The sequence below is a fragment of the Emys orbicularis genome, chromosome 4 (assembly GCF_028017835.1).
Source record: "Emys orbicularis isolate rEmyOrb1 chromosome 4, rEmyOrb1.hap1, whole genome shotgun sequence".
In the NCBI taxonomy this organism is placed as follows: domain Eukaryota; kingdom Metazoa; phylum Chordata; order Testudines; family Emydidae; genus Emys; species Emys orbicularis.
In genome coordinates this window covers 125,836,034-125,857,772 of record NC_088686.1, presented here as the reverse complement: position 1 = coordinate 125,857,772, position 21,739 = coordinate 125,836,034, and the positions used below count along the sequence as shown (strand labels likewise).

Sequence of the window (21,739 nt, the reverse complement as noted above, 5' to 3'; positions counted from 1 at the left end):
CCCCTCCCAATCAGATGCCATGCAGGCTCTGACATCACACACTCTCAACTGAGAAGATGGGATTAGAAACAGCAAAAGAGAATTGTGTGTGGTTAGATGATGCTGATACCAGATCACGGCATTGTTAACACAAATAATCAAGGATTTGGTGTATTGTACATATTAGCATTGCATCTTTAAAGTGCACCTTGATTTCTTCAGACAATCACCACTTGATCTGCAGCAACTGTGAGTTGTTACTGAGTCAGAGAAGCCCAGATCCTGACAGGTATTTAGGCATCTCACACCCACTGAAATCAGTGGGAGTTAGGCACCTCAGTACCTTTGAGGATCTTAGCCCAAGCCAATAACTAGGTGATTGCCTAATTAATTTCATACACTGGATGCTCTCACTACCTTGCTCACTTTTAGAATTGTGCTTTTCTTTGTGAGCTGCTGGGGTAGCAGCAGCTACTCTTAAAGGCTGCATTGCCTCATTTTAATTAGATGTATAGAATAAGTATTTATTTAAAGCAGCTTCCTATCTGTGCACGTTTGATATTATGCTTTACTCCAGGTATCATTTGTTCATGTAGCATTTATTCAGGTGTACCCTGCCCCACTGGAGTGGAGATGGAAATTGTTGCTGCTAGGGTAAGCTCCCTGGTTGAGTTTGAATCCCCCTTAGTTTGATAGGCTGGGCCCAGATGAGGCTAGACATCCCACCCCCACCTCCAGTTGGCTCCATCTTGAGGTTGCATTGGGTTCTCAGCCAGACTGGGCCCCTTGTCAAGGCTTGACCAGCCTTAATGTGAATTGGGGTGAGGTCTAGAGGAGGAACAATCCTTCTTTGGCGGCACTGTCTGAAGCCTGGATCCTCCTTTCCAAGGCTGCAGTAACACTACTGCCACTGATAATTTTTGATTGAAAGCCATCCCGTCTGGGTTCAAATAACTGGTTCTCATCTCCTCTAGAAACAAGGTTGAACTAGAGCATATTGTTTTAGGAAGATGTCCAATTCTGCTTCAACAAAGAGATGGAGAATTCCCCCACAGCCCTTGGCTAGTGATTGCAATGGCCGATTACCCTCATTTTTGAGGCACAAGTTTTTATTTCCAGTCAGAAAATGTCTAGCTTCAAGTGCCAGATCTTGGCTAATGCTATACTTTTGATCACTAAATTAAAGAGCCCTCTATCAAAATCTTTTCTGCACCTCAGGCTTTAGAGGTAAGATATTTGATGATATCCTGTCTGGAAGGCACTTTGGGATGATGGAGAGAGCTCAAAGAGACACAAGACCACCAAGTGGAAGGAAGCACTCTACTCTCCCCCAAGTATACAATTCATTTTTATTTACAATACCCTATAAAAATGTAAATTTAGAAACTTTTATTTTCATCAGAACCAAAAATGGGGAGGGAGGGAAGCACAAAAAAGGAATAATATAATAAAGGAACGGTCCACTTGATCGGTTGTGAGGGAAATGGAGGGTGCGGGGTGTGTGTGTGTGTGTGTGTGTGTGTGTAGGGAGAGGAGTTATGGGGAGGTGGTTTTGGTTGGAGGGGAGAATACTTTGGGGAGAGAGGGATTAGGAGAAAGCAGCTGATTTAGGAGGAGGGGCAGCTGGTTAATAATAGGGAGGAGTTTACTGGTTGTAGAATACCTACATGTGCAAATATTTTTTGTCGTTAAAAGCACAGAAAGATTAAAAACCCCACCACATTCCAAAAGGAGCAAAACAGCAGGATCTAGCAGTGGTTGGGTATGGAAAACTCATTCAGATTAGCAGCTCTATCCACTAGGGATCAAAGCCAGGGCCCTTGGTTATTGTCTTGGAGGGCTCTTGACAGCATGGGCCTGAACCAAGGGGCAGCTGTGAGAGAGAGGGGTGCAAAACGATTCTCAGGAAGACGAGGCAAGTGTGCAAAGGTGTGTGTTCACTGTGTCATAGGATTAGGACGGGTGACAGAGGGGAGCCCAGTTTGTGCAACTTCAGAAAGAACGAGAAGCCCATGCCGAGCTGGAACAGGAAAGCCCACCCTGTGCAATATGAGGGGTGGGACGAAAACTCAGTGCTTGGATATGAGAGGGGGGAGCCAACAGATTCTCACGTCTTAGCCAATGAGCAAAGATTGAAGAAAGAAACAGGGTCAGAGGGCCAATCATCTAAAAGTCACACCCTCCTAAACATTTAGGAGACATTGGGCAGCAGATGTCTCTCTAGGCCCCCAACTCCACCTTCCAGAGCGCATGGGGATTCTCCCTACCTATCTGGATTCTGCATGGACAGGGGGCAGGAAGGAGGAGAGGGTGGGTTCCTCACCAATCCCTCAGTAGCCTGAATGTGGTGGTGGCGGGGGGAAGACAGGGGCTGTGTTGGGAGAAAGCAGCAGCTGTTGTGAAGATGCAGAGGGAAATGGGAATGCAGCAAGGACATGCCGAATTGCAACCTAGCAGCGAAGGGTGGCAGGAGAAACCAAACACACACCCAACCAAGTTCACAGAGCAAAAGAGAGGTCTCCCGTGCCAGATATCCAAGAGAAAAATCCCACAAGGCTTTGCTTCAGGGGAGCAACTGCCTCCCTTCCTCCACTACAATCCTCTGGTGGCGGCGGCAAGGATGGCAGCTGGCATTGAGGACCCGTCAAGACCTCCTACCGTATCCCCTGCACTAACCTGGCAGGGCAGAAGAAACGAGAACAAGAAAGTTAAATAGCCGCAGTACTAGGGTGTGATGGAGATCGGTGTCCCCCCCCTTGGCTGGAGCACATGCAGACATTCAAGCCTCATCTAAGGGCACTGAGTTCACTTGTCTTCATCACTGCCTGTTCAGCATTGGCAATTCCCACTTTTCTGCTCTCCTAAATCCCCTGATGGTTTAACTGTGGAGAGTGGGGCTGAACGCCTGAATCTCCCCCTCCACACCCTTCTAACTCTACGTATCTCCTGGCCACCTCTTCCCCAGCCATACTCCTTCCTCCCCACCCCCAAGCATCTCTGACCTCCACCCAGCTCCTGACAACAGACCCTGACTCCCCGTTCCTCACTTGCTCAACTCCCTGCCCCCCTCCCTGTTATTACACAAGGGAAGCAGGACAGCAAACATAGCCCTGAACCAGATGAGAAACAGGGACTTACTGCAACTTTGTCTCCAGCACGTTCAGCTTCTGCTGATCAACATAGCGAGAAAAAAGGGACAGCAGATTAGAAGGGGTGGATACTGGCTTTGCCAGCGCTGCTTCAGGGATCCGCAGAAGCTCTCGGGTTGTCATGGACATCAGCTCTGTCCTGCCAAGGAAAAGGACACAGACGAAGGTGTGAGCAGGTGGCGAGATGACAGAACTTCCCTGCATCAGCCCCAAGCAGGATTTAGTGGTCAAGGTGGATGACAGAGGCACAGGAATGGGAGTTCTACTGATAGCCTAATTGGGTATTGGGTGTTTGCTATATGACTATATTGGTGTAGTTTAATAGAGAATACAAGGCAAAACAAGCAGGAAGGAAACAGAATGGCTCCAGATAAGCCATTCCTCTGCAAACAATTGAGGGTCATTAAGAGACAATATCATGACCAGGAAGAGGCCCATGCACATGGGAGATCAAAAGGACTGTAGCTATTCAGAAAGGGATTCCCTCAAGAAGGATAAGAGGGAAGGAGGGAAAGTTGCTCAGGGGAACCAGACTAAGCCGTGGTCTACACTACAAAGCGAGGTTGACACAAGGCACCTTATGTTGACCTAACTCTAAGTGTCCACACTAAAATTTTGCTCCCGCCAACATAACTTGCCCACTATAACAACTTAATAACTCCGCCTCCATGAGCAGCATAGGGTCAATATGAATGTAGCTAGGTTGACACAGCATCAGTGTAGACACTGCCTTGCTTACATTGACTGTTGCGGGCTTTCAGGAGCCATCCCACAGTTCAATCAATGCAAGCACTCCTGGTGAGGACGTGCACCGCTGACACAAGTAGCAAAGTGTAGATGCACACAAGCGATGTAATTACTGCAAGCTTTGTTCTTCCTGTTAAAATTTGCTCCTGTTAACTTTGGCTTAAGAAGGCTCTATGGTCAGTTTATTCACCTCTGGTCAGATGCCCCCAAGACAAGAAACTGCAAGTGTCCAAATCAGCTGGACCCGCTGGGTAAGCACAGTGGATACACAGTATGCTATAGCCCAGGGGCTGGTCTAAGCGTGGGAGAAGGGTGAAATTCCACCCCGAGACAGGTAAAGGCACGAGGCCTGACAGCTGAGGGGTGCACTCAGAGAGACCAGAAAGGGGCAGAGGTGCAGCCAGTCCTATGAGAAACTTTTCCCCATACAGTCACTAATGAAACCAAAGCCAAACAAAAAGTGAAAGAGGGTAAGTGTCAAGAAGCATCATCATGTGCTAGTGAAACCCTAAGCAATGGTTCCTACTGGAAAAGGCTCAAAAAGCCTCCACCAACTTGGCTGAAATGCCACTGGGAGACCATTTGAGAGGTAGGAATCACTCAGTCAGGCTCCAAGTGAGGATCCAGTAGGGCAGGGGTGGCCAACCTGAGCCTGAGAAGGAGCCAGAATTTACCAATGTACATTGCCAAAGAGCCACAGTAATATGTCAGCAGCCCCCTATCAGGTCCACCCCACTGCTCCCAGTGCCTCCCGATCAGCTGTTTCGTGGCGTGCAGGAGGCTCTGGGGGGAGGGGAAGGAGTGAGGGCATGGCAGGCTCAGGGAGGGGGCGGGAAGGGGTGGAGTGGGGGCAGGGCCTGTGGCAGCACCAGAGGTTGAGCAGTGAGCACCCCCTGGCCCATTGGAAAGTTGGCGCCTGTAGCTCCAGCCCCAGCGTCGGTGCCTATACAAGGAGACGCATATTAACTTCTGAAGAGCCGCATGTGGTTCCAGAGCCACAGGTTGGCCACCCCTGCAATAGGGTATGCAGGCCATGGTTCAGTTCCCAGAGACAGCTGGGATGGCCTATAAGAAGTCAGCTAATTAAGAATGGCTCAACAGTCAGACTCTGAAGAACTCTGGGAATCATCTGAGTCCAGATTGGTCACCACTTTGGCCACACCCAGTGCCTTAACAATTGACCAGCCAGAAGGGACCAGGAGATCATCTAGTCTGACTTCCCGCATAACAAAAACCAAAGAATGTCACCCAGTTACCCCTGTACTGAGCTCAGTAACTTGTGTTTGACTAAAGCAACTTCCAGAAAGGCCTCCCATCTTGATTTGAAGACAGACATCAAGAGGTGGAGAATCCACCACTTCCCTGGATCGTCTGTTCCAATGATTAATCACCTGCACTGTTAAAAATTGTGCCTTAAGTTGAATTTTTCTGGCTTTAACTTCCAGCCACAGGTTCTTGTTCTGCCTTAGATGAGATTCCTGTAGCACCCAGTATCTTCTCTCCATGAAGGTGCGGATACACTGTAATCAAGTCGTCTCTTGAACTTTTTTGGATTGAAGTAAGCAGACTGAACTCCTCGAGTGTCTCACTAACAGGCATTTTCTCCAGCCCTTTGTAGTTCTTCTCAGTACTCTCTCCAATTTTTCAACATCCTTTTTACAAATGTGGATATCAGAAGAGCTGAAAGTGTTCCACTATCTGTCTCACCAATGCCATATACAGATGGAAAAATCACCTCCCTGCTGTTTCTAGATCCAAGGATCATATTAACCCGTTTTGCTCCATCATCATACTAGAAGCTCATGTTCAGTTGTTTTCCCTCTATAACCTTAAATCCTTTTCAGCCATTTGGAGTCCCATGATTCAGCCAGAGACTGCATTCAGCAAAACTATGCACCGTCACTGTGGTGCCTCTGTGGCTCTCTGGACTCCAGTGCAGAATGTTCCCCTGGCAGCCAGGAAGTGTCCACTCCTTCAGTGGGGCTCACCTCCTCCACAACTGTAACTCCAAAGCAGGCCCAGAGAGAACCACTGAATATCAGTTCCTGGATGCACAGGAGCTTTGTAAGTAACAGACCCCTGTCAGCAAGACACCAATAAGAAACCTGGAATTACTGTAGCAGGCTGCCAGCTCACAGGGCGATCCCTCCTCCGGCTGGGGAGTTGTGGGTTCTGTTCCAATTCCTAATCCTATGCTCTGACTACTAGACCAAGCCCCATCTGCTGTCAGGAGGCCATATTACTCAGCATCTACCCTGATCCAGGGTATGCTCTACTCACCACTGGTCAACATGCATTGTCCTCAAAGGGGGGACGCAGCTAAGGGATGCAGCTGGGACTCACCACTGGTTGTCCTGCATTAGCTCCGTACCAGCATTGGAATTCTGCAATTCCTCCCCACGACTCAGGACCAAGTACAGCAGGGACAGGCCAAACTGCAGAGAGAGAAGTAAGACAGCATGCGCCTGGAGGAGGGGACGACTCTGGGCCTGACCCACAGCAGGAAGACTCTTCTCTCTTCCTGGTGCTGCTATACCACCACATTTCCTACTCCTGAGTTTGGAGCCTTCACTTCCCCTTTTCTGCCCTCTGCCTTTCCCCGTGCTCATTCTGACTGCAGCCAGTATCTGCGAGGCCTACTCCAGCACAGGCACTGTTTTCAGAGGCCAACAGTCTCATTTATTATTTGTATTACCACAGCACCTGGGAGCCCTAGTCATAGACCAGGACCCCTAGATACAAGACTTAGTAACAACAAAGAGGAAAAGAGTCAGATTAAGACACAAACCATCTACCTAACATGCTTAGCCTGAGACTGTGCAAGAGCGACACTGGGCAGGATTGGAAACGTGAGGTGTTGCTTTGCTACAACTACAACATGTCTTCTCTTTCCCTTCAGCTTTCTGGACATGTGCTTCTTGGTTTCCCGTCTGTCTGTAATAGCCCCATTATACTTTTCTGGTTCCTCTGCTGTGCCGGGTTTAATCAAAGCAGACACTCCCCCTGCCCAGAAGTAGCCTATTCCCAGATTCATCAAAGATTGTAATTCAATGCAGGGACTGTACAATTCCCATAGCGCTGTTCCACCTTTGCAGCGTACTGCCCAGAACAGCACGCTGCTCCCAAGCCAGCCAAAGCACAAACGGTGCTGGGCTGGCTTGGGAGCAGCGTGCTGTTCTGGGGCAGTACACTGCAAAGGTGGAACAGCGCTATGGGAATTGTACAGTCCCTGCATTGAATTACAGCCAGCATCATTGTGCTTTGGCACATTAATTGCCTTGGTTGGAGAGCCACTAGGATCTGTTCAGCAAGCTTTTAGAGATGATCTATATAATATAAATATAATTCTAGGATTCATGCTTTACATTAATTCTCCTCTGGATCCAAATGAATCCTGGAGAAAGTAACTGATATGTCGCAGGCCCCAGGAGCGTTTTACAGCCTTATCTACCATTAAAGCAAAAGCAGTGAAGACCAGGGAAACAGACCCTACACTGAGAAAGAGACACACAAGGAGAAAGACTCCTATTATCTGCACATCCAACTGGTGGTACTTCTAAGGTGTCTTTCACTCTGATATGCATTTAAAGCTACCCATCCTGCAGCTGGCTGTGCAGTGCAAGGAGAGGGGAGATAGTGGAAGTGCTCTGCAGGAAGATTTTACTCCCTTTCCCCAAGTCAGTCCCACTCCATTAGCTCCTTGCTCATCCACCCCTGTTGCTGCAATTCAATGCAGGAGACTCCAGTGCCAGTTAGCTCAGCGCTACCTCTCCTGCCAAGGAAACTGCTGGTCAGAAAGGGCGGCCTCTCAATGAGTTGTTGGCCTGTCTCTGGGTTCAGGAATCACATTTAGGGAGTTTCCACACCTCCTGGGTGGAGAAGGGGACCAACTCTCTCGCTCTCCTATTGGGTGGAGGTTGTCTGGACTAATGAGGGCACCCCTCATTTAAAAATAGAAAGGAGAGACTCAAGGAAGGGGAAGTGTCTCTAGCATCTCCCACGCTCTGAGGGTACCAGATGTGTGTAGACCCAAATTGGTTCCCAGCAGTGAAGGGAATGAATATGCAGATGCTGCAGCCTCTCAGTGCTCAGCAATAGCTCAGGCATAGGCACCTTGTTCTGGAGCACAGCTGCGAGGTGCAGGTTGGCAGGTGCTGGCGCCGTGGCGCTCTGAGGTAGGTTCGCTAGCTGCTGCAGAAGGCTGGTGACTGTCCCCGACGGAAGATGATAGAGAACGAGAGAGAAGGGCCTCAACAGGCACAGCAGCACCTGAGGGAGAGAAGAGCAACATCAGTCACAGACAGCTGACTAGGCAGGGAGCTCCCCAGGCTCCAGGAGGGGCCGTAGGACTGAATCCAGGTATCATTTCCTATTGGTGAGCAGGGCAAGGGCTCTCAAGGGCGTTCCCTTTTTGAGTAAATCCAGTTATCCAAGTGACACAGAGTGGAGATGGTTAACAAAACGGGAGAGAGAAAAGACGGGCAGGAACTGAAGGGAAAGTAGTAATGGGGTGTTTGCCTGCGTGGAATGAAGTGACAGCATCACCTCCAGGATGAGACAGGGGTGGCTACACATTATTAAGTTCTCCCACACGATCTTGTCTATGGAGATTGCCACCATTTGAAGCCAGGGACTGTCTATGTGTTTGTGCAGCACCCAGAACAATAGGACCCCAATCACACCAAAGGCTTCTACGTGCTGCTGCAATACAAACGGAGTCATGCTACTAATATTCCCTCATTCCACTTGTTGCTGACGTATTGTTCTGAGGCAGCCCCAGAAAAAGGGTTGGTTCAGTATGGGTTTGGGTGAATGTCCAGGGAGGATTCTTATTTTATCTGAACCGGATTTATTTCCTGATCCCTGTTCTTTGCACTGAAGTCTGGCCTCTGAATCTTTCAGCAGGTTACAGCACAGCACAGCACGCGCCCTCAATACCTGATCCTGCTAGCACTCTGAAATGCACCTCATGTGCAGCGTGGCTAACATTACTCCAAGACCTGTTTTTTTGACAGTTCCTGACGTTTGAGTACTTGTAAATGCAACATTGAGGTTAAAGTTTGAGGTCTTTGCATTTCATTTCACTTTAAAAAAAAAAAAAAAAAAAAAATCAGCAAAAAAACCCCAAACAAATGGCCTCACTAGTGATTTCACTCTGGTCTCTATTATTTTATTAAAAGCCCTGTACTATTATTAATTCCATAGGCTTTCGATCAGGTACCTGGAAATTGAGACTCCCTCTAGCCCCTCAGGAAGGGTATCAAGTGATATTATGTATTTACTCTCCTTCACAGCCACATAAACAACAACTCCAAGATCAAACTGTGAACTTTACATAAGCAGAAGTGAAATTTCAATCTCTCAACTCCATTACTTTCCATGTGTCCCATAAAACAGCTGACACTTCTTCAGAGGGTGGAAAAAGCTTTGACCTTTTAAGTTCAGCCGTTTTTGAGAATTTCTCCATTTTAAATTGTATTTTAAAAGAAAAGGAAGATTGGAATAATGCCTTTTTTGCTTATTTAAAAAAAAAAAAAGAGTCTGAAGAAGGTCTGAAAGCCTTCTTGTTTTCTTTTAATTTTTTTTCCAGCTCATCTTTTTACCTTAGAAATACTGGTCTTTCCTGTTTCTGCTAGATGTCTCCTTAGAGACAAAACTGAAGTGGGAGTGCTCTCATTCCTCAGTTGAAGAAACGCAAGTGTTGAGTCTTTCACAAACTTCTCTCTCTCAATTATTTGGCAAGTGTTTGTATTAATTAAAACAAAATGCTCAGTTTAACAAAAATTATTTCCCTCTTCCTGTACATTGCTCAGGGCTGTGAAAAATTTCATGCCATGTGTGACATTGATAAACCAACCTAAGCCCTGTCATAGGCGCTGCTAGGTCAATGGAAGAATTCTTCCATTAACCCAGTTCCCACCGCTCAGCTCTGGCTGATTAACTACAGCAACAGAAGAACCCATTGTGTTGCCATAGTAAGCGTCTACACTACAGTGATGACACCACAGCTATGTCGCTGTAATGTTTCTAGTATAGACATTGCCTATGAAAGTAGGGAAAGAAATAGGCTAATTGTCTGGGGACTTTCCTCAAGCTTTCACTTTCTACCTTTGGGAAATCATGGCCAGTTTCAATCTAGAGGGAGAATTTCTGGGAGAGTTAAGTGTGTGATGAAAATGGGCACACAATGGACATCTGCATATCTAACTGGACCATCCTGTCCAAGGATCTTAAAGCACTTTCACAAACATTAAATATTGAAACCCCTCACAAACCCATATGAAGCCAGGAATACTATGTAGATACCAATCAGTTATTACCCCCATTCATGGAGTTGCAGATATGCAAAGCAACTTCCCCATGTTCACACAGTGAGCCAGAGAGTGAAGGCATGAGTTCGGATTCTCAGTCCCCTGCTCTGATCGTTGGACAACGCTGCCTCCAAGATGCAAACAGATAACTCGTACCAACAACCTGAATGGAAGTTCTTTTTGCCACAGCCTCCTTGGTTACCTCATCCTGAGCATCCTTCTTGATCAGGAAGGGCAGATTTCTGGCTGTTGCCATGAGTATGTCAGCCGCTTGCTCCGTGGACAGAAAAGGCAGGATCCGGGCAACCATACGCTTCCCTTTCCGGATACACATGATTTGCACAAAGTGGTCGTCACTTGGCCTGCCAAGAGGAGAACGTTCGGACTGTCATTAGCCAGATATAGGAATGACCCCTTAGTTCACAGTGGGTGTATGCAAGGGACTCACAGGAGACCCCACGTCCCTGTAACATGGGCCTGCATTTGTGACCTCTCCCCAGCCAGAAAGAATACCTTCCCAAAAGCATCGCTGATCTGGCCTGAAGAGAAGCACATGGGGGGAAAAAATAAATCACACAATGCTGCTTCATGCCTTCAAGCTTCCTTTTAGTAGTTTATTATAATGGGGGCAACAATGACAGCTCTAGCTAAAGTCGCATTACAGTTTCCATGCTGAGCCCTCCCCACATGTGTTAGCTCCTCCTCATTTACAGGGTTGAAGTTTTCCAGGCTTGGGCAGAAGTCAACTTTTTGTTTTTTGGAAGGGAGGGGGGAGGCATGAGAAGAGAATCACCCAGCCCAGGCCCGTGCAGCACTGCCCCCACCCCCTTGCACTCCTGGCCCGCAGCACCACCCCAACCCCCTGCATCCAGTGCCCGTGCAGCACCACCACTTCTGCCCCGTATCTCTGGCCCATGCAGCACTGCCTCCACCCCCCTTGGACCCTGGGCCAGTGCAGCATCACTCCCCCCCACCCCCTTGCACCTCTGGCCCAGTGCAGCACCGCCCCCCGCCTTGCACCCAGGGCCCGTGCAGCACTGGCCCCCACGCTACCCCCTTGCACCCAGGGCCCGTGCAGCATCGCCCCACCATGCCCATGAAATACACGTTTACCTTCTCTGCACAACAAAAACTTTGCTGATTATCTCCAAGGACTAAAGGTGCAGGCCCCACAGGGCCTGTGAACGTGAGGTACGAGGGTGGCAATAAAATCCTTCCCTGGGGCTGCCCTGGTCACACTTTCCTCCTCAGCCCAGGCCCCCTCGGTTCCCTGCCTGGTTTCTCCCATGTTTCCTGGAAGAGACCCTGCCCTGCATATGAACTGGTGAAGAGGCCTCACTCCAGGCAGTACTGGGCAAGAGCCCCCCCCAGTGCCTCGGCCTCTTCCTACTCCACCTTTCCAACTGAAGGGGGGCAGCACCCAAAGGAGAGTTCCCTTGCTGTTTCAGCGAGCCTGTTACTAGAAAGGGGGCTGCCCCACACATGTGGGTATGGGAATGGACTGTAGACGTTCACCCCATCCCGAAGCAAATGAGGGAAGAATTCCAGTCCTCTCCCTTCTCTACACATGGGTGGGGAGACGAGGTTGGGGGTGGCACACATCTTTGCAGCACCAAGAGCGCTGTAGCAGACTCACGTTCCTCACCTCTCTTGGCCAGGTGTTTTCCCCCTCAGATTGTCATACATGTCACAGATCTTCTGCTTTCTCTCCTCCATCAGGGCCGGCCGCTCCCCCTCCAGGCTCAGGAGGTAGCGCCTCTCGTAGTCCTCCACATCCAGGAGGAGGCTGTACGTCTGCATGACACGCAGCCGGATCAGAGCCAGCCACAGGAACCCCTGCTATCCCCCACAGCTAGTCAGGACAGGAAGCCACTGCCTTCCGAGCAGACTCAGAACCAGAGTGTGCTGCTGGATCAGCAAGCCCTGTAGAGAGAGTGCTGTCGATCCCCAGAGTGGGTACAGCATGGGCGGCAGCAAGCTGTCAGTGTGCCTCAGCCCCAGCCTAGAGAAGCCACCATTCTCTCCTTGGCCTGGCTGCTGAAGCAGGCAACGAAGAGGGAAGGTGTTTCCATTGTTTGTTATGAGCTTCGATTAGAGCAAGAAGTAAGGCAGTGCCTGGAGAGTGAGGAGCATGCCCGGCTCAGCACAGGGGTCTGGGAAGGGGGGTGTGGCTTACTGGGGACACATGTCCCCATCCCCAAGGGGCAGCCGCTGCACTTGGGTTTGGCAGCTCCCCTGGAGCACTGGCCTGGTTCACTCTTGCTGCGGAGCAAAGGGTGGTGGTGTGTGGGGGTCTCATCTCACACTCACCTTCTCAATGGTGACGAGGGTCTGACGTCTCTTGTCTCGAACCTGCTTCTCCTTCGTCTCCTAGGGAAAGAGAGCGAGGCGGGCCCAGGTGGAGCACGGAACAAAAAGCAGTGTCAGAAAGGAGAGGATGGGGAGTGGAGTGAGCAAAGAGAGAGGAGGACCGAACCCCGGGTGGAAAGAAAGGGCCCAGGCTGTGCACGGCAGCCACGTCTGCTGTTACTTACATCGTCCTCGCTGCGGGAGGTCACCACCGCGTCAATCATTTTCCGGGGGTTATTTACACTGGAGACTGTGAGCTTCCCCAGCGAGCCCTCAAACTGCACTGCAAGGACAAAGGAATAGCAATGTGGATGGAGTCATCACCCCAAGCCTCTGCTCCTCTATCCACCCCAGAGAAATCTTACACGCAAACTCCTCCAGCTTCACCCTGCCTCTGCACCAATGCCCCAGAGAACCCTGATCTCTCCCTGCCCTCCCCAAGCAATCCCTGCAGGTGTCCCTAACGCCAGCCCTCTCCAGAGCGAGTCTACAGCGGTTCTTCTACCCCCAGCCCCATGACAGGTAACTATCCTCCACCATTAAAAGAACAGTACAGCTAGGGAATGAGATGCTATTTGACGACCAATACATCACCACAGGTCTGTCAATTCCCTGATGGCCCATCAACCCCCTACCTCTCCCCAGCCCAGGATGCTGTTTGAGGGAGGGGACATTTACCTGGCTTGTAGGCATGCTCTAACTTGGCCACCTGGGGTGTGATGAGTTTAGTACGTTCTTTCTTGGGGCCATCGCCGTGCATCTCCTCTACCGCTGACACTTTCTCCAGCTTCTGGAAGTAATTCTGAGACAAAAGGGAAGAGGAGGAGGAGGAGGAGGTGGTGGTGGTTAGGATCCCAGCACAGAGAAACCATGGGCAGCTTGGCCCCAAGAACCAATGGGCCATCACACACAGAGTCCTGCAGCTGGTGGGGCTGACAAGCCAGCCTGAGTGGATGTAGGCAGTGTAGTGACACAGGTGTAAGGAGTGAAGGGTGAGTGTTGAAGCACAGTTACAGAGCCAGCTAACAGCATCATACTGGGAGCTCAGCTGCAGCCACCCTCCCAGCAGTCACTTATCTGGGGGTGCAGGTACTGCAGACAGGGGATTAGCACAGTAGGCCAGTAGCCACTGGGACAGCCAAGCTCATCCCTAGGTGGAAGCTAGGTCAGGATGGCTCTATTAGTGAGTGCAAAGCATTTACCTGATAGTAGAAGTCATCCAGGTAAGGGTCAGTGCTTTGCAACTGCATCATCTGGATCTTTGATACCCAGTCCTTTTCCCGCTGCAACATGAGATTGGCATAGGGGTCCTTCCGCAGCTGCTCCTGATGGCTGCTCCGGTGGCCGGCTCGGTCCCCTGCCGAGCCATTCAAACTCCGGTGCTGGCTGGTGGGAGGACCCATAAAAATTCAGAAGATACAGAAAGGGCACAGTGGAGAAGAGACATGGATAACAGCCTGCACTGCAGGATGGCTCTTGAGAGGCAACGCCCAACTGTGGGGAGCAGGAACTCCTAGGAGACCCCCAAGGGGTGGGGGTGTGTGTGTGTGAGATCCTCCTTCTCTGGCACTAGAACCCAGGTGAATCTTCTCATCCCGCAGCGGAGTTCATTACCCCCCACCACCCAAACGCAGGTGATTCCAGTACTCACTTCCTGTTCTGCTGCTGTCTCTGATGTAAGAGCCGCCGATGCTGCGGGTGAAGGTGAGTTGTATCTGGTCTGAACATCTGCGGGTGAGGCCTAGAGAAGAGAGTTGTAACCTCAGGTCTGTCATCTCCAGAGAAAGTCAACAGAGACTCTCAAACTTGGTGCAGTGAGCTCAATGATGGGAGACAGAGGATAAGTGTCGTACCTTAGGTTCTGCAAGTGGGACCCAGGACATGGGGGGTGCTGCTGCTGGGATGGGGGTGGCGCGGAAGGCGGTGGCGCCCCAAAAAAGGCACGGAACCCACTGGCTGGAGACATCATCTGCCCAACTCTGCCTTGAAGCAACTTGGGGTTCATGGATGTGAGGGGGCTGCCAACGAGTCCAGAGACACGAGCAAACTGGCTAGGAGACATTCGTCCAGCCTGCAGAGATGGGGGGGAGGGGAGAGAGACCACCACAAACCTTACCACTATGACAGAGAGAGTGGGACAGACAAGACTGAGTGGCACAGCTCTAGTCATCCGGGGGAGCAGGCAATGGGAACCACCAGCAACTGTCTGAGAAGGAGCAGCACAGAGACAGCCATGCAAAGGCAGAACAGAGGACACAGACACCAGAGGACAACGCAGCGCACACAAGGTGCTGTTGAGGAAAGACGGAGAACAAGAGGGAATAGTCAGAGCTTTACCTGTGCTCCTCCTAGAAGCTGCGCTCTCTGAAGGTGGGTGAAAACGGGAGTGACGCTGGGAGGGAACGGGTGGCCCAGGAGGGAAGAATTCTGGGGAAAGAAAACGGAAGAGCAAAAAGGAAACACTAATTCTAAACAAAGAACCAATCAACCCAACATGGACATTCAGCAGGTGCATGCTCCAGATACACTCGGATCAGAGAGAAAACGAGAGACCACAGTTACACCCAGATAAGTAACAGAGAGGCCAAGAGATAGGCACATGAGCTTCCAGCACGTGGGATACACCCGGGCCTGAGGGGAACGGGGAAAGGGAAAGAGGTGCTGAGATCTCTAGCTGACAAATGGAAGTCAGAACATTAAACACAAGATGATTCCCCTTTAAGAAAAAGTTAGTATAGACACAGAAGCCTGGATCTGTGGAAGGGAATGGCATTATAGGAGGGATCAGAGGACAAGTGTGATGGTTATGGGAAAGGACTTCAGAATTACTGAGACAGAGTGAGAGGCCCAGGGGTGAAGTTGATAGAGAATGGACTTTAGGGATGATAGAAGGGACGGTTATTGGGGGCGGGGGACCTAGAGAGTGAGGGGTCAGGCTGGGAATACACAGAGCATGAGACACTCCATACCGGGACATTGCAGAGCTGGTTTGGGGACATCCTCTCGCCATAGGGGGACGGATAACGCTGTTGCATCGGGGCCCGGATGTGAACAGGCTTTGGACACAGGATCTATCAGGAGGGAGAAACCAAAACAAGGGAACTGATCGTAGTCCTAGAAACTAGTTTCCCCTTTCCTTGCCAACATCTGCCAGGCAGCTCCTCCCACAGAGTTGTCACCCAGGGCTCACTCACGGAGCAGAATGCAGACCAGCCTGCAGTGTGCCATATGTAGAGCCCCTCCACCTCCCCCAATTCCCCATCTTGTGGTAGAGGGGGAACCCCCAGTACACACAGCAGCATCAGCATCTTCAGACTGTTTCTTCTGGAGGAGACTCTGGCCGGATAGCATCTGGTTTTGGGCAGCAATGCTATGTCCCTCCCCGTCTGCCAATTGCTGGCATGTGAGAGCAGCATATGAAGGAGGATCATGCAGGCTCCGGGCACAGTTGTGGCACCTAAAGGACAGAGCGGCTAAGAGGACAAGCCTACCCATCCTACCATTAATCTCTCTTCTCCACCTATCAGCATCCAGGTACGCACCCAGCTGTGTTGCTGCTCTAAAGATTGTGTGGTGGCAAAAAACTAGTGGCAGGCTCCCTTAAGCTGTCCTAAAAATTTCAGGGTCTTCACCTTCTGGGGGCCTCCCTTTCTCATTTCTACCCTGCTCCTTCCTGGAAACACCTCCTTTTCCTGAAACAATGGTGACCAGATCCAGCTCCTGCCAGAGAAGTGTGAAGGGCAGAGGTACCTGCTGGTTGAAGTTGGGCACGGCGGCCTGCTTTGGTGGGGTGCCGATGGGGACAGCCCTGACAGGGGGGCTCCCAATGACTGGGGAGGACGAGCGCCTGGGCAGTGCCCGCTCCGAGAGGTCCCGCTCATCCTCCTGGCCCTGCGGGGGTCTCTGAGGCATAGCATATTCCAGCACAGACACCGAGGGCATCTCCTGCACATGGGAGGAGGGGAAAACACAGCTAGTGGTTAGCTACTTTGAATTGTGTGTAATTTACCAGCTTGCCAGTGGGGCTCGGTGAGAACAGAGGCACAGCTAGAGCAAGGAAATCTGCCTAATGAGAAACAGGGAGAAGATGGTGAGGAAAGCAAATGCTCTCTGGGGAGCGTCAATGTGTCACCTGCAGCTATGATCTACTGGGCAGGTGTCCTGGCCTAGAGTATGAAACCCTAGGCTGGAAGTCAGGTGACTGAGTTCTATCTGGGATTCTGCCACGGATTCACTGCAAAGCAAAGAACAAGTCACAACCTCTGTCACCACATCTGTCACTAGAAAGCTCTGCAAAGCGCTGAGAGACTCAGGGAGAACAGAGCTGCATGCTATGTATTATTGTTCCATCTGCTGCCTTTCATGGCAGTATACATATTTTTGCTACTTTTTAGCCCTACTAGCCCTGCAGAGCCAGCCCAGATGCAGAAGAATTAGTTGGACTCTATTCTGGTTCAAGGATCAGCATTCTTAGCTAAGTTGTGATGGCAGAATCTTTATCTCGAGTAGTTCACATCAACTTAACTACTCCTGTAACATCTCTCAAACGGGGCAGGGTTATTGGGGATAATACACAAGCAGGAAACAACCCAGCTTGGCTCGCAGATCCAAGAGGAAATTGGCGGAGCTGGCAGCTAAAAGACTATTTCTCATGAATAGATCATGTTTGATCTAGAGTCAGCAAGAAGTAAGTGCTGGCCCACCCTCCACAATACTATCTTAGAGTCACTTTACAGAGCAAAATGGGTCTTCATACTTCAGGGTCTAAGCTGGCTTTCACAGAAGTCAAGAAGGAATCGCCCACCTGGCATGGGGTGCAATACAATAAGCTAAGTACATTATGGAAAACTGAAACTTTCTCTGATGCATCCACAACCAGCACCCCCGGGCAACAGCTTCATCCGAGCAACAGGAAGCAGGACACCAGACAAAAAGGGCTAGTGGCCTGATCCAGTGCAACAGGACACAGAACTGGCAAATCTTATGCTCCTGGAAATGGCAGAAGCTTCTGCTCTGCACAGGAAAGGGATTCCTGAGGTGGGAGGAAAATGTCTCCCCTGAAAGCCTCTGAGCTCCCTTTGCAGGATTAGTAACGAGACAGGACACAGCACCTGAGTGAGAAGTGGTCCTCGGATGCGCCTCAGAACTGCGGATCCATCCCAGATGCTGGAGTTGAGGCCTCCTGGCTGCTGTAAAAGAGAGTATGATGAGTTACCATGGAGAGGGCTCTCCTGTCTTTCCATCCATTCCATGCAGCCAGGCTCCTCCCCCACTAATACTGCACTCACCTGCATTGGAGGCTGGGTTTGCACAGCCTGCATGATGGCTGGATCTTCCAACTCGTTCTCAATGACCAGCTTGCTCAGCCTCTCGGCCAGGTTCTCCTCATGGTGCCCCAGCAGGTCCATCTCATCACTGACCGCCCCATCTTCCAGCTCTCTAGCTGTCGCAGGCTTGTCTTCCAGTTCTGCAAGCCGTTCATGTGCCTCCTGCCAGTCATCATCTGCAAAGGAACCACAGAAAGGAAGCGGGGCTGGCACCTTAGTACCACTCATTTATTCCTCAGCCAATTACACCTCCCAGGCACCAATGGACTGGAACAGCAGGGAATGCTGGGGCTCAGGACTGAGGGACATCAGCAGAGCTATGGGTGGAGCAACCCAGAATTGGAGCTGCAGGGGTGGGGTGGTTAAGGGCAGGACTGAGGGGATTTCCATCCAGATATGGCATTCCCTGAAGGAGAGCTGGGGGCAGAGACGAGGAAGGGGAAGTGAACGGGAGATGCAGCTCTCACCAATAGCACCGGCTCCAAACGTGTCATCATTGAACTGGTCGATATCTTCATCCTCCTCGCCCAGGGTCTGAAAGGCATCTTCATCTTCATCCAGAGGACAGTCCTCCAGGGACTTGGAAAAGAGCAAAGAGAGAACAATGAGCAGGCCTCCAGATATGCCACAGTTTTATTTGCCCTACCAGCATCACCAAAGTGGGCTCCCCTCAGCCACCTCGTGCCCAAAGCTGGGGCACCGAGTCTGTCTGTCTGAATCCTTTCTTGGAGATTGTCTCATTTCCCTATACCAGCACATCACAAATGTGGCCCTTCGGAGGAAAAAGAGAGACATCACCTCCAGCACACACAAAACGTAACTCCTCAGACAAGGCACCCCACAGCAAGTGTGTCCCAAGACACCCCCACACATCCAAACTGCACCCATGACCATCAGACAAGGTACCTCTGCCTAAGCATGGACTAAGTGCATCCCCACAGGTAAGGCATCACTCCCCTCCCACATACCCATTACACACACCCTCTTTACTAAGCATGCCTCCTTAAATGAGGCAATACCACCCCCGAGATAAACATCCTATTTCAAGCACACCTCCTCTCACAGCAGGAGGGGAAGGACAATAATCCAGTGGTTAGGGGGCCAGTCTGAGATCAATTTCCCTGCTCTGCTACTGTGACATCTTGGGCAAGTCACTTAGTCTCTCAGGGCCTGTTCACCATCTATGTAAAGGGGATAATAGCACAGCCCTGCCTCACATGGGTGCTGCAAGGATAAATACACTAAAGATTGTGATAGTGACGGGAGCCACATAAATACAAGGGATAGAAGGAACCTTCCTCCCCCACCCACCCATGACAGACCAAGCATACCCCCATAGTCCTCCCATGTACCCCGCTCAAACATGGCATTCTACATACACCATGCAACAAATACACCCTACAACTATGACACATGTACCCATGCCTCCGGGCATGGACCAAGCATGTCCACTCAAATGCCTTCCCCACCCAAGCCAGCTGGGTAAGAAACAAGTGTGCCCCTAGCCCCAGTTCCCAAACACATAATGGCCAGCAGGCACTTACTACCCCATACCATCCATTCAATCACGTTTTCCCTCAAGCTGTTCCACTCTCAGGGCCCCACCAGCCAGGCACATAACTCTTCAGATAACATAGCATGTGACAGAATAGAATCAATCATCATCAAGCCCAATCTGATGGGCCAACATCCTGGGCATCCTCCCAAACCAACTTCTGATCCCAACCTGGTGCACACATATCCAGAGTAGCCATCTGAATATAGTTCTGAGGCACACATACCCCACATGCACATTATACTCAGAAAGGCTGCCCCTGGGCCTGTATCCCAGTAGTTCCTGCTCTGAGAGACATGTCCCCTCCATATCCTATATCTATCTCCCTAAGAAAGACACCACAGCCCAAATCTGGGATGTGCTCTGGCCCATACCCTACATGGCATCCCCAGCCTATAGCACAGAGTCTCTTTAACTCCAGCCCACACTCTGTGCAGTCCCATCTCATAGAGGCAGCCCCAGCCTGTCCGACATGCTGCCCCCTTCTGAGAGATGCCCCAGCCCACACCCTGTACATTTACCTTCAGAGCCCCCTACTCCAGCCCGCAATATCTGTACCCTGTGTGTGCCCCCCTGCCTGAGCCTGCAGAGCCCATATACCAAGCAGTCACCTTAGCCAAGCATTCCAAGTGCCAGACTGCTAAGTGCATACCTAGCTCTACCCCTCTGAAGCAGCCTCCATCGCCAAACAGCTCCCGCACAGGGAGGTCTCCTGGGCACCCACTGAGTGTGACCTTCTCAAACACTCACCCCCACTCCAAGGTGGGAGGGCCTCCCCCTTGGACAAGCATCCCACAGACCCATAGTCCCCAGCCCCAGAGAGAGAGAACTCCCTACTCCACATCCCTTTCTGACCCATCCCCTTACCCTCTCCACACACATACAACCCACATTGTCACGTACCCAACCATGCACCCTGCAATAGAGGCTCCTCTTGACCTGTAGCCCATCGCCCCCACAACGAAACCCCTCCCTAAGTCATGCCTCCTGCACACCCTCCACACTACAGAGACCCTCCAGCCCATACTCCCCCAAAGATACCTCCCACCCCATGCCTCCCAGAGACCCCCCAGAACTCCATGCCCCCAACAGAAACACCCAGCTCATGCACCCCCCAGACACACACCCTGAATCCCTTTCCCTCGACATACACCTGCCAATCTATACCTTCCCCAGCATATCCCCCCCACAACACACACCTCAGCCCACGCCCCCCAGAACCCCATGTCCCCCCACACTCCCCCTGCTCATGCCCCCCGAACTCTGCACCCCCCGGACACCCTCCCGGCCCTTGCTCCCCAGAACCTTGCACCCCCCCAGACACACCCACAGCCCATGCCTCCAAAACCCTGTGCCCCCGCGAGCCCTAGGCCACCCGAAACACACCCTGGCCCGTATCCCCCAGACACACACCGCGACCCCATCTCCCCTTAAGACATATCCCACCCCGTGCCTCCCACAAAGACCCCCGTCCGGCCCGTACCTCCCCAGATACACCCCTCCGGCCCGAGCCCCGCCAGAACCTCGTGTCCCCCCCGCAGCCACACCCCCGGCCCGTGCCCGCCAGCCCCCCCGTGACCGAGGAGGAAGTTGGGGCTCTGGAAGGGGGGAGAAGTGACCCAGGGACTGGGGTCAGAGGTCAAAGGTCGCAGCCCGGGTGGCCCCTCACCTGGTAGCGGAACATGGTGAACGGCGCGGAGACTCCCACCGCCAGGGAGGCCCCGCGCGGACCCCGCTCCGGCTCCGAGCCCCCGCCCCTCGATACGCACGCTTCGTCGTCACGGAACACGTACATGACGTCATCCCGCAAGTCCCCCCCTCCCATCCGCGGGGCCAGAAAGAGCCGATGCGCAGGCGCGATACGTCTAGCGGCCCCGCTTTTGCCGTTAAAGAAACAGCGCCGGGGGTGTCTTAAAGGGGCAGTGTCTCATTCCCTGCCTGTGGCCTCTTAAAGGGGCAGTGTCTCTTTCCTCTCCCATTGACCACAGCACTGAGGCTGGGGGAGGCCTCTCTAGAGACAGGCCCAGCTTTACACCGCCACTGTTTTGCCCCAGCTCTGTGGGCAGCCTCACCAGCCTCCACAAAACGGGGGCTGGCACCAAAGCCCCACTCCCCCAAAGGACAAAGCCACCCGGCCAAAGGCCCCGGGTCTCATCATCCACCCCTGGCCTGGGGTCTCTGCGGGGGCTGCTGAGCACTGTCAGGAGGCCTTGCACATGGGGGTACCCAGCCCCACCCGTGTGCCACGCTCCCCTGCAGCGCTGCTGCGGCATGGGCAGAGCTCACGTGCCCCTGAACCCTTCGCTCGGTTAGCCCACCCCA

At 51.7% G+C, this 21,739-nt stretch overlaps 1 protein-coding gene across 3 annotated transcripts; it reads right to left on the bottom strand.

The window, feature by feature from the left end:
* Positions 1-1,313: 1,313 nt before the first annotated feature.
* PATL1 (PAT1 homolog 1, processing body mRNA decay factor) lies at positions 1,314-21,176 on the bottom strand. 3 transcript variants are annotated; one of them, XM_065403018.1, is made up of 19 exons: positions 21,087-21,176; positions 18,330-18,441; positions 17,824-18,038; positions 17,647-17,724; positions 16,286-16,480; positions 15,505-15,606; positions 14,873-14,962; positions 14,389-14,606; positions 14,187-14,276; positions 13,738-13,921; positions 13,214-13,337; positions 12,721-12,818; positions 12,497-12,556; positions 11,832-11,980; positions 10,389-10,548; positions 7,989-8,144; positions 6,219-6,310; positions 3,118-3,267; positions 1,314-2,655 (listed from the first exon to the last, which is right to left on the bottom strand). In XM_065403018.1, exons 1-19 carry the CDS (start codon positions 21,099-21,101, stop codon positions 2,634-2,636), a joined length of 2,310 nt encoding a protein of 769 aa, XP_065259090.1. In that variant the 5' UTR covers positions 21,102-21,176; the 3' UTR covers positions 1,314-2,633. The 3 variants fall into 3 exon arrangements, with proteins under 3 accessions (XP_065259090.1, XP_065259091.1, XP_065259092.1); XM_065403019.1 differs by having other exon boundaries at positions 17,647-17,721; positions 21,087-21,156; XM_065403020.1 differs by lacking the exon at positions 14,873-14,962 and having other exon boundaries at positions 21,087-21,156.
* Between the last annotated feature and the right edge of the window lie 563 nt (positions 21,177-21,739).